Below are 12,676 nucleotides of genomic sequence, written 5' to 3'. Positions count from 1 at the left end.
ATTGCCAGTGACATGGCCTGCAGGACTATTGGCATTCCTGGGGAAGGAGGAAATTGACACCGAGGGAGTTGGTGGGGTGGTTTGCGTGAGCTTGGTTACAAGAGGAAGGGATTTACTGGTCAGTGGACTGCTTCCGCTGTCACCCAAAGTTTTTGAACTTGTCACTGACTTATTATGAATGCGCTGCAGGTGACGTATAAGGGAGGATGTTCCGAGGTGGTTAACGTCCTTACCCCTACTTATTACAGCTTGACAAAGGGAACACACGGCTTGACACCTGTTGTCCGCATTTCTGTTGAAATACCTCCACACCGAAGAGCTGATTTTTTTGGTATTTTCACCAAGCATGTCAACGGCCATATTCCTCCCACGGACAACAGGTGTCTCCCCGGGTGCCTGACTTAAACAAACCACCTCACCATCAGAATCCTCCTTGTCAATTTCCTCCCCAGCGCCATCAACACCCATATCCTCCTCATCCTGGTGTACTTCAACACTGACATCTTCAATCTGACTATCAGGAACTGGACTGCGGGTGCTCCTTCCAGCACTTGCAGGGGGCGTGCAAATGGTGGAAGGCGCATGCTCTTCACGTCCAGTGTTGGGAAGGTCAGGCATCGCAACCGACACAATTGGACTCTCCTTGTGGATTTGGGATTTCGAAGAACGCACAGTTCTTTGCGGTGCTACTGCTTTTGCCAGCTTGAGTCTTTTCATTTTTCTAGCGAGAGGCTGAGTGCCTCCATCCTCATGTGAAGCTGAACCACTAGCCATGAACATAGGCCAGGGCCTCAGCCGTTCCTTGCCACTCCGTGTGGTAAATGGCATATTGGCAAGTTTACGCTTCTCCTCCGACAATTTTATTTTAGGTTTTGGAGTCCTTTTTTTACTGATATTTGGTGTTTTGGATTTGACATGCTCTGTACTATGACATTGGGCATCGGCCTTGGCAGACGACGTTGCTGGCATTTCATCGTCTCGGCCATGACTAGTGGCAGCAGCTTCAGCACGAGGTGGAAGTGGATCTTGATCTTTCCCTAATTTTGGAACCTCAACATTTTTGTTCTCCATATTTTAATAGGCACAACTAAAAGGCACCTCAGGTAAACAATGGAGATGGATGGATACTAGTATACAATTATGGACGGACTGCCGAGTGCCGACACAGAGGTAGCTACAGCCGTGGACTACCGTACTGTACTGTGTCTGCTGCTAATATAGACTGGTTGATAAAGAGATGTAGTAGTATGTATGTATAAAGAAGAAAGAAAAAAAAACCTCGGGTAGGTGGTATACAATTATGGACGGACTGCCGAGTGCCGACACAGAGGTAGCTACAGCCGTGAACTACCGTACTGTACTGTGTCTGCTGCTAATATAGACTGGTTGATAAAGAGATGTAGTAGTATGTATGTATAAAGAAGAAAGAAAAAAAAACCACGGGTAGGTGGTATACAATTATGGACGGACTGCCGAGTGCCGACACAGAGGTAGCTACAGCCGTGGACTACCGTACTGTACTGTGTCTGCTGCTAATATAGACTGGTTGATAAAGAGATGTAGTAGTATGTATGTATAAAGAAGAAAGAAAAAAAAACCACGGGTAGGTGGTATACAATTATGGACGGACTGCCGAGTGCCGACACAGAGGTAGCTACAGCCGTGAACTACCGTACTGTACTGTGTCTGCTGCTAATATAGACTGGTTGATAAAGAGATGTAGTAGTATGTATGTATGTATAAAGAAGAAAATAAGATTTTACTTACCGATAAATCTATTTCTCGTAGTCCGTAGTGGATGCTGGGGACTCCGTCAGGACCATGGGGAATAGCGGCTCCGCAGGAGACAGGGCACAAAAGCAAGCTTTTAGGATCACATGGTGTGTACTGGCTCCTCCCCCTATGACCCTCCTCCAAGCCTCAGTTAGGTACTGTGCCCGGACGAGCGTACACAATAAGGAAGGATCTTGAATCCCGGGTAAGACCCAAACCAGCCACACCAATCACACCGTACAACTTGTGATCTGAACCCAGTTAACAGTATGATAACAATGAAGTAGCCTCTAAAAAAGATGGCTCACAACAATAATAACCCGATTTTTGTAACAATAACTATGTACAAGTAATGCAGACAATCCGCACTTGGGATGGGCGCCCAGCATCCACTACGGACTACGAGAAATAGATTTATCGGTAAGTAAAATCTTATTTTCTCTAACGTCCTAGTGGATGCTGGGGACTCCGTCAGGACCATGGGGATTATACCAAAGCTCCCAAACGGGCGGGAGAGTGCGGGTGACTCTGCAGCACCGAATGAGAGAACTCCAGGTCCTCCTCAGCCAGGGTATCAAATTTGTAGAATTTTACAAACGTGTTCCCCCCTGACCACGTAGCTGCTCGGCAAAATTTTAAAGCCGAGACCCCCTCGGGCATCCGCCCAAGATGAGCCCACCTTCCTTGTGGAATGGGCATTGACAGATTTTGGCTGTGGCAGGCCTGCCACAGACTGTGCAAGCTGAATTGTACTACAAATCCAACGAGCAATAGTCTGCTTAGAAGCAGGAGCACCCATCTTTTGGGGTGCATACAATATAAACAGCAAGTCAGACTTTCTGACTCCAGCCGTCCTGGAATATATATATATATATATATATATATATATATATATATATATATATATATATATATATACAGGTTGAGTATCCCTTATCCAAAATGCTTGGGACCAGAGGTATTTTGGATATCGGATTTTTCCGTATTTTGGAATAATTGCATACCATAATGAGATATCATGGCAATGGGACCTAAATCTAAGCACAGAATGCATTTATGTTTTATATGCACCTTATACACACAGCCTGAAGGTAATTTTAGCCAATATTTTTTATAACTTTGTGCATTAAACAAAGTGTGTCTACATTCACACAATTCATTTATGTTTCATATACACCTTATACACACAGCCTGAAGGTCATTTAATACAATATTTTTAATAACTGTGTGTATTAAACAAAGTTTGTGTACACTGAGCCATCAGAAAACAAAAGTATCACTATCTCACTCTCGCTCAAAAAAGTCCGTATTTCGGAATATTCCGTATTTCGGATATTTGGATATGGGATACTCAACCTGTATATATATATTTTTAGGGCCCCGACAACGTCTAGCAACTTGGAGTCCTCCAAGACCCTAGTAGCCGCAGGCACCACAATATGTTGTTTCAGGCGAAACGCTGACACCACCTTAGGAAGAAACTGGGGACGAGTCCGCAGTTCTGCCCTGTCCGAATGGAAAAACAAATATGAGCTTTTTTTTAAAACAAAGCCCCCAATTCTGACAATCGCCTGGCCGAGGCCAGGGCCACAACATGGTCCCTTTCCATGTGAGATATTTCAAATCCACAGATTTGATCGGTTCAAACCAATATGATTTGAGGAATCCCAACACTACGTTGAGATCCCACGGTGCCACTGGAGGCACACAAGGGGCTGTATATGCAATACTCCCTTGACAAACGTCTGGACTTCAGGAATTGAAGCCAATTTTTTCTGGAAGAAAATCTACAGGGCCGAAACTTGAACCTTAATGGACCCCAATTTGAGGCTCATAGACACTCCTGTTTTCAGGAAGTGCAGAAATCGACCTAGTTGAAATTTTTTCGTGGGGCCTTCCTTGCCTCACCCACGCAACATATTTTCACCACATGTGGTGATAACGTTGTGCGGTCACCTCCTTCCTGGCTTTGACCAGGGTAGGTATGACCTCTTCCGGAATGCCTTTTCCCTTAGGATCCGGCGTTCAACCGCCATGCCGTCAAACGCAGTCGCGGTAAGTCTTGGAACAGACAAGGTCCCTGCTGGAGCAGGTCCTTTCTTAGAGGCAGATGCCACGGTTCCTCTTGGAACAGACATGGTTCTTGCTGAAAGCAAATCCCATCTTAGCTCCCGAGGCCATTAGTCCTCTGTGAGCATCTCTTGAAGTTCCGGGTACCAAGTCCCTCTTGGCCAATCCGGAGCCACGAGTATAGTTCTTACTCCTCTACGTCTTATAATTCTCAATACCTTGGTTATGAGAAGCAGAAGAGGGAACACATACACCGACTGTTACACCAATGGTGTTACCAGGACGTCCACAGCTATCGCCTGAAGGTCTCGTGACCTGGCGCAATACCTGTCCCGTTTTTTGTTCGGGCGGGACGCCATCATTTCCACCTTTGGTCTTTCCCAACGGTTCACAATCATGCGGAAAACTTCCCGATGAAGTTCCCACTCTCCCGGGTGGAGGTCGTGCCTGCTGAGGAAGTCTGCTTCCCAGTCGTCCACTCCCGGAATGAACACTGCTGACAGTGCAATCACATGATTTTCCGTCTAGCGAAAAATCCTTGCAGTTTTGACCACTGCCCTCCTGCTTCTTGTGCCGCCCTATCTGTTTACGTGGGCGACTGCCGTGATGTTATCCCACTGGATCAATACCGGCTGACCTTGAAGCAGAGGCCTTGCTAAGCTTATAGCATTACAAATTTGCTCTTAGCTCCAGTATATTTATGTGGAGAGAATTCTCCAGACTTGATCACACTCCCTGGAAATTTTTTCCCTGTGTGACTGCTCCCCAGCCTCTCAGGCTGGCCTCCGTGGTTACCAGCATCCAATCCTGAATGCCGAATCTGCGGCCCTCTAGAAGATGAGCACTCTGTAATCACCACAGGAGAGACACCCTTGTCCTTGGATATAGGGTTATCCGCTGATGCATCTGAAGATGCTATCCGGACCATTTGTCCAGCAGATCCCACTGAAGAGTTCTTGCGTGAAATCTGCCGAATGGAAGCGCTTCGTAATAAGCCACCATTTTTTACCAGGACTCTTGTGCAATGATGCACTGACACTTTTCCTGGTTTTAGGAGAATCCCGATTAGCTCGGATAACTCCCTGGCTTTCTCCTCTGGGAGAAACACCCTTTTCCTGGACTGTGTCCAGAATCATCCCTAGGACCAGCAGACGTGTCGTCGGAACAACTGCGGTTTTGGAATATTTAGAATCCACCCGTGCTGTCGTAGAACTACTTGAGATAGTGCTACTCCGACCTCCAACTGTTCTCTGGACCTTGTTCTTATCAGGAGGTCGTCCATTTTCTTTGAAGACGAATCCTCATTTCGGTCATTACCTTGGTAAAGACCCGGGGTGCCTTGGACACTCCAACGGCATCGTCTGAAACTGATAGTGACAGTTCTGTACCACGAACCTGAGATACCCTTGGTGAGAAAAGCAAATTTTGGGACATGGAGGTAAGCGTCCCTGATGTCCCGGGACACCATATAGTCCCCTTGTTCCCAGTTCGCTATCACTGCTCTGAGTGACTCCATCTGGATTTGAACCCTTGTAAGTGTTCAAATTTTTCAGATTTAGAATCGGTCTCACCTAGCCTTCTGGCTTCAGTACCACCCTATAGTGTGGAACAATACCCCTTTCCTTGTTGTAGGAGGGGTAATTTTATTATCACCTGCTGGGAATACAGCTTGTGAATTGTTTTCAATACTGCCTCCCTGTCGGAGGGGGACATTGGTACAGCAGACTACAGGAACCTGCGAGGGGGGAAACGCCTCGACATTCCAATCTGTGCCCCTTTGATACTACTTGTAGGATCCAGGGGTCCTGTACGGTCCCAGCGTCATGCTGAGAACTTAGTAGAAGCGGTGGAGGGCTTCTGTTACTGGGAATGGGCTGCCTGCTGCAGTCTTCTTCCCTTTCCTCTATCCCTGGGCAGATATCTTATAGGGACGAAAAGACTGAGGCTGAAAAGACGGTGTCTTTTTCTGCAGAGATGTGACTTAGGGTAAAACACGGTGGATCTTCCAGCAGTTGCCGTGGCCACCAGGTCCCATGGACCGACCCCAAATAACTCCTCCCCTTTTATACGGCAATACATCTTTGTGCCGTTTGGAATCTGCATCCCCTGACCACTGTCGTGTCCATAAACATCTTCTTGCAGATATGGACATCGCATTTACTCTTGATGCCAGAGTGCAAATATCCCTCTGCGCATCTCGTGTATATAGAAATGCATCCTTTAAATGCTCTATAGTCAATAAAATACTGTCCCTGTCAAGGGTATCAATATTTTTAGTCAGGGAATCCGACCAAGCCACCTCAGCTCTGCACATCCAGGCTGAGGCGATCGCTGGTCACAGTATAACACCAGCATGTGTGTGTATACTTTTTAGGATATTTTTCTGATAAGCATGTGAGCGCCTTATCCACCCTGAGGGGTGTTTCCCAATGCGCCTTAACTTCTGGCGGGAAAGGGTATACCGCCAATAATTTTCTATCGGGGGAAACCCACGCATCATCACACACTTCATTTAATTTATCTGATTCAGGAAAAACTACAGGTAGTTTTTTCACCTCACACATAATACCCTTCTTTGTGGTACTTGGAGTATCAGAAATATGTAACACCTCCTTCATTGCCCTTAACGTGTGGCCCTAAAGGAAAATACGTTTGTTTCTTCACCGTCGACACTGAAATCAGTGTCCGTGTCTGGGTCTATGTCGACCGACTGAGGTAAATGGGCGTTTTTACAAGCCCCTGACGGTGTCTGAGACGCCTGGACCGGTACTAATTTGTTCGCCGGCCGTCTCATGTCGTCAACCCACTTGCAGCGTGTTGACATTATCACGTAATTCCATAAGTAAGCCATCCATTCCGGTGTCGACTCCCTAGAGAGTGACATCACCATTACAGGCAATTTGCTCCGCCTCCTCACCAACATTTTCCTCATACATGTCGACACACACGTACCGACATACAGCACACACATAGGGAATGCTCTGATAGAGGACAGGACCCACTAGCCCTTTGGGGAGACAGAGGGAGAGTTTGCCAGCACACACCAAAATGCTATAATTATACAGGGACAACCCTTATATAAGTGTTCCTCCCATATAGCATTTAATATATATGTATATCGCCAAATCAGTGCCCCCCCTCTCTGTTTTAACCCTGTTTCTGTAGTGCAGTGCAGGGGAGAGCCTGGGAGCCTTCCCCTCAGCCTTTCTGTGAGGGAAAATGGCGCTGTGTGCTGAGGAGAATAGGCCCCGCCCCCTTTTCGGCGGGCTTCTTCTCCGGAGATTGTGAAGTCTGGCAGGGGTTAAATACATCCATATAGCCTCAAGGGCTATATGTGATGTATTTTTCGCCATACAGGTATTCTACATTGCTGCCAGGGCGCCCCCCCCCGCGCCCTGCACCCTCCGTGATCGCTGTGGGAAGTGTGCTGACAGACAATGGCGCACAGCTGCAGTGCTGTGCGCTACCTGAGGAAGACTGAAAAGTCTTCTGCCGCCTGGTTCCGGACCTCTTCAATCTTCAGCATCTGCAAGGGGGTCGGCGGCGCGGCTCCGGGACGAACCCCAGGGCGAGACCTGTGTTCCGACTCCCTCTGAAGCTAATGGTGTCCAGTAGCCTAAGAATCCAATCCATCCTGCACGCAGGTGAGTTGAAATTCTCTCCCCTAAGTCCCTCGATGCAGTGAGCCTGTTGCCAGCAGGACTCACTGAAAATAAAGAACCTAAAAACTTTTTCTAAGCAACTCTTTAAGAGAGCCACCTAGATTGCACCCTTCTCGGACGGGCACAAAAACCTAACTGAGGCTTGGAGGAGGGTCATAGGGGGAGGAGCCAGTACACACCATGTGATCCTAAAAGCTTGCTTTTGTGCCCTGTCTCCTGCGGAGCCGCTATTCCCCATGGTCCTGACGGAGTCCCCAGCATCCACTAGGACGTTAGAGAAAGAAAAAAAAACCACGGGTAGGTGGTATACAATTATGGACGGACTGCCGAGTGCCGACACAGAGGTAGCTACAGCCGTGGACTACCGTACTGTACTGTGTCTGCTGCTAATATAGACTGGTTGATAAAGAGATGTAGTAGTAGTATGTATGTATAAAGAAGAAAGAAAAAAAAACCACGGGTAGGTGGTATACAATTATGGATGGACTGCCGAGTGCCGACACAGAGGTAGCTACAGCCGTGAACTACCGTACTGTGTCTGCTGCGACTGGATGATAAATAATGATATAAAAAATATATATATATCACTACTGCAGCCGGACAGGTATATATTATATAATGACGGACCTGCTGGACACTGTCTGTCAGCAGAATGAGTTTTTTATAGAATAAAAAAAAAAACACCACACAAGTGAAGTCACACGACGAGTGTTTAACTTTTTCAGGCAATCACAATATAGTATACTACTAACTATACTGGTGGTCAGTGTGGTCAGGTCACTGGTCAGTCACACTGGCAGTGGCACTCCTGCAGCAAAAGTGTGCACTGTTTAATTTTAATATAATATGTACTCCTGGCTCCTGCTATAACCTATAACTGGCACTGCAGTGCTCCCCAGTCTCCCCCACAATTATAAGCTGTGTGAGCTGAGCACAGTCAGATATATATACATAGATGATGCAGCACACTGGGCTGAGCAGTGCACACAGATATGGTATGTGACTGAGTCACTGTGTGTATCGTTTTTTTCAGGCAGAGAACGGATATATTAAATAAAACTGCACTGTCTGGTGGTCACTGTGGTCAGTCACTAGTAAACTCTGCACTCTCTACACTTCTACAGTACTCCTAAGCTCCAGTAAATCAGGTCAATCTCTCTCTCTCTCTCTTCTAATCTAAATGGAGAGGACGCCAGCCACGTCCTCTCCCTATCAATCTCAATGCACGTGTGAAAATGGCGGCGACGCGCGGCTCCTTATATAGAATCCGAGTCTCGCGAGAATCCGACAGCGTCATGATGACGTTCGGGCGCGCTCGGGTTAACCGAGCAAGGCGGGAGGATCCGAGTCTGCTCGGACCCGTGAAAAAAACCATGAAGTTCGGGCGGGTTCGGATTCAGAGAAACCGAACCCGCTCATCTCTACTAGCCAAGGTGATAATGTCACAGCCAGGGGACACGCTTATATTAGTTCCCTGGCCGTAACATTTTTCCCCATAACTAGTCAGCCCTGGGCGGCGTTTCCTGGAGGAGTTGCTCCCCCCCCCCACCCACCCCCGCCAAATAAAGGGGTCCACCCCTTCAGGCACCCACCCAAGGTTAGGGCTGAACCCTGGGGCTATCGCTGCACCCCTGGGTGCAGAGTTGATAGTCCATTAGTTTTGTTTGTAGAAATATATTGTCTTTTAAAAGGAGGGACTGCAGGTCTTCCCCAGCATACTGATACTTTGAGAACCACAAGTACCAGCACGCGGGGCATTTAGGGGGCAAACTGGTTTCTATAGTCCCCCTGTAAAATAAATATATATTTTTTTAAAACACTACTCACACACCGTTATACTAAGGGGTGTATTCAATAAGAGTAGGAAACTGCCGTCTTGTCGGAAAGACGGCAGTTTCTGACTAGAATAGGTCGGAAGGGGTTCTGACCTATTCAATAGGGGCACATTTTTTACGACAATCTAACTCTAATCTTCTCTGATTTCTCCTGGTTCTCTGATTGACATTAAACGCTTCCATAGAATTATATTCAGGTGATACATCATCTTGCAATTGATTAAACTGCTGCACAGGTGTGTGATCTTTCTGCACACAATCTTCACAAAACACAGTGGGGATAATTCAGAGTTGATCGCAGCAGCAAATTTGTTAGCAGTTGGGCAAACCATGGGGGTCACTCCGAGTTGATCGCTCGCTGCCGATTTTCACAGCGCAGCGATCAGTCAAAAAAATGGCAAAGCTGCGCACGCATGTCGTACGGGTACAAACAGCATTGTTGCTGTGCAATGCTTCTAGCGAAGAATCCATTCGCACAACCGATCGCAAGGAGATTGACAGGAAGAGGGCGTTTATGGGCGTCAACTGACCGTTTTCTGGGAGTGGTAGGGAAAACGCAGGCGTGTCCAGGCGTTTGCAGGGCGGGTGTCTGACGTCAATTCCGGTACCGGACAGGCTGAAGTGATCGCAAGGACCGCGTAAGTTCAGACCTACTCAGAAACTGCAAAAACCTTTTTCGGACCACTCGGCTGAACATGCGATTGCACACTTGCAAAGCGAATATACACTCCCCCGTGGGCGGCGACTATGCGTTTGCACGGCTGCTAAAAGTAGCTAGCGAGCAATCAACTCGGAAAGAGGGCCCATGTGCACTGCAGGGGGAGGGGGGGGGGCGGATGTAACATGAGCAGAGAGAGTTAGATTTGGGTGGGTTATTTTGTTTCTGTGCAGGGTAAATACTGTCTGCTTTATTTTTATACTGCAATTTAGATTTCAGTTTGAACACACCCCACCCAAATCTGACTCTCTCTGCACATTTTACTGCACATAGTTAATCAAAACCTCCTTTGGGAGAGACAGATTCCTCTTAGTGGTGCGCAGCACTATTTTATAGCCCGCTAACCTTTAACCCGGTCGGTATTCTGGTAGCTGCGTCATCTTGTTTTTCCTCCAGCACCTGCGCAGTGCGGACTTCTACACGCCGGTACCATTTTGGAACTGGCTTCCTGCAGCCGGTTACCTTGGGACTTACCCAGGAAAAATGCACGGGTATCCCAGCTCTTTATGCCCTCCAGCTGCCACCACTGAAACTCTGGGGAGCCACCCCGCCTCAGGCTGCGGCTAGGGCAGGCGCACCGGTCAACATTAGAGGTAAGACCTTGTACTTTAAAATAAAACTTCCCTGCTCTGTACTATACTTCCTGGAGACAGGAAAAAGAGACATATGCAAGAGGGAGGAGCCAGAATAAATAGCCAGGGGGTGCTGTCCCTGAAAAAACTGTCTATGCTAGGGGGAACAGGAACTATTTCCAATGTATGGCTGCCATGGAAGAACGAAGATGAAATGTATATAATACAAATGTGTTTGTTGTCAAATACACATGCTTTTGATTTTCTGCATTTAACTTATTAGCTTTTATTTCCATGTTAAAAGTTTAAAAAAAAATTACACATAAGAGGATACCTTGTGGATTGAGTCGACGATGGACTTGCTACAATACAACAAGCGTGATGTGGATATCCACCCCCAGAAGCCAGTGGATCCTCAGACTTACATTTCTGTACACACTTCTCTACATCTGGCAATAGGAGACACAACATAGTGAATATTATGTAACAGCATGCAAACAGCACACATATGATGTAACTTACAGCATCCAGCCTTGTTCGGTCTACTGGTGTCCATTCTAGCACCTTGCATCTGTCACAACTCATGCAATTCCTCTTTCCTGCTTTAGGGTGGCGCTCTCTGCTCTGGTGCTTCTAGTACAGTCTGGTCTGTATCTCAGTGCTGACAGGTACAGGGTGTTAGAATGAACACTAGGTCTACTGTAAGTTAAGCAAATATATTATTGGTGGCCATAGGTTACAGTATTCTTTGAGACATGTTATTCTGAAAGTCTTAACATCTTTCCGTGGCTACAGTAGAGACAGAGGCATGATTCAGAGATCAACGCAATTTCACCTCCGCAGAGGGATTTTGTGAAACTTAGCAACTGTGCATGATCCAGAGCCAGCATATGCAACTTTCAGCAACCGCAGGCTATGCAGGTGTACATATCTCAGCATAATCTCCACTTGTGGCTGAGTGGATGTACCCGGATGGCAATGGGGTGTTTGTACATATGATAAATGTTACGTGGGTTTGTAAATGAAATGATGTGCTATTAGGAGGTGCGCATACGCAGAGATTCAGCTGATTTCAGATAGGGCTGATGCAAGTATGCGCTGATAAGGACCACTACTTTCACAAGCGGATGGCTAGTGGCACTGCGTCATAAGCGCTTTTGCACTAGCTTCCGACGCTAAAAGGGGCTGTGACAGCACTCCTTGAATTATGAAGCCCGTTATCGCATATGAAACTGTATAAGAATCAACAGTTAAGCCACTACCACAGCATATCATTGTGGCCAGCTTAAAGATATGCATTTTATAGTTCACAAACAATGGGAAACTGTGCTGCCATCTGTGTATGTATAAATCATCAACTCATCTATAGAGGACATTAAAGTCCCCATTGTTAGCAACGAGGACCCGGTAAAGCCTTCCCGGAATTGGAAAATAGATGGCATTAGCGATAAAGCCCCCATTGATAGCAGAGGACAGCAGTTGCACGATCCAGCTGTGTTTCAGCAGTACCAGGAAGCCTTCCCAGTACTGCTGAAACACAGCCGGATTGCGCAACTGCTGTACAAGTGAATCTGACACTAACTCATCACCTACAGCATTAATCTGCAACACACTAGAGGACTCTGCTGAGGAGGGAGACAAGTACGCTATAGCACAGCCACTACATCTTTGTATGCAGTGACTATGTGAAATTATGCTATAGCCGCAGGAGGCATTTTTAGTAAAGAGACACCAACTTCCAGCTTCTGTGATCCATTTTGCTTCCATACACACGTCATTGGATCAACTGCGTGAACATTGGACATCCTGAGTAACCTGAACGTTTCGCTGGATGTCTGGTAAAATCGCGCAGCCACTGGTTTCAGCACTCCCAGAAAACAGGGCCAACATGCTCCAATTTTCTGCAATGCTGCACGTCGCCAACCCCAAACGCAGGCAGCATATCAAATCATACTGCGGCTTTTGAAGCAATTGATCTGTACATACAGTGTGGCTCTCGCACAGATAAGAAAAAAAATCGTCCAACCGTGAAAAACATCTAAATAG

The 12,676-nt window shown here is 46.9% G+C and overlaps 1 protein-coding gene across 5 annotated transcripts in view; it reads right to left on the bottom strand.

Moving 5' to 3' along the window:
• The window catches only part of PASK (PAS domain containing serine/threonine kinase), a 351,902-nt gene that overhangs the window by 111,460 nt on the left and 227,766 nt on the right, over positions 1-12,676 (bottom strand). For all 5 annotated transcript variants that reach the window (XM_063915754.1, XM_063915758.1, XM_063915756.1 and 2 more), the window contains one exon: positions 10,965-11,079. In XM_063915754.1, coding sequence (XP_063771824.1) covers positions 10,965-11,079 — 115 coding nt within the window. The remainder of the gene's footprint in view (positions 1-10,964; positions 11,080-12,676) is intronic.

This window comes from Pseudophryne corroboree, chromosome 4 (genome assembly GCF_028390025.1).
Source record: "Pseudophryne corroboree isolate aPseCor3 chromosome 4, aPseCor3.hap2, whole genome shotgun sequence".
Taxonomy (NCBI): Eukaryota; Metazoa; Chordata; class Amphibia; order Anura; family Myobatrachidae; genus Pseudophryne; species Pseudophryne corroboree.
This window is presented reverse-complemented; position numbering and strand designations above follow the sequence as displayed.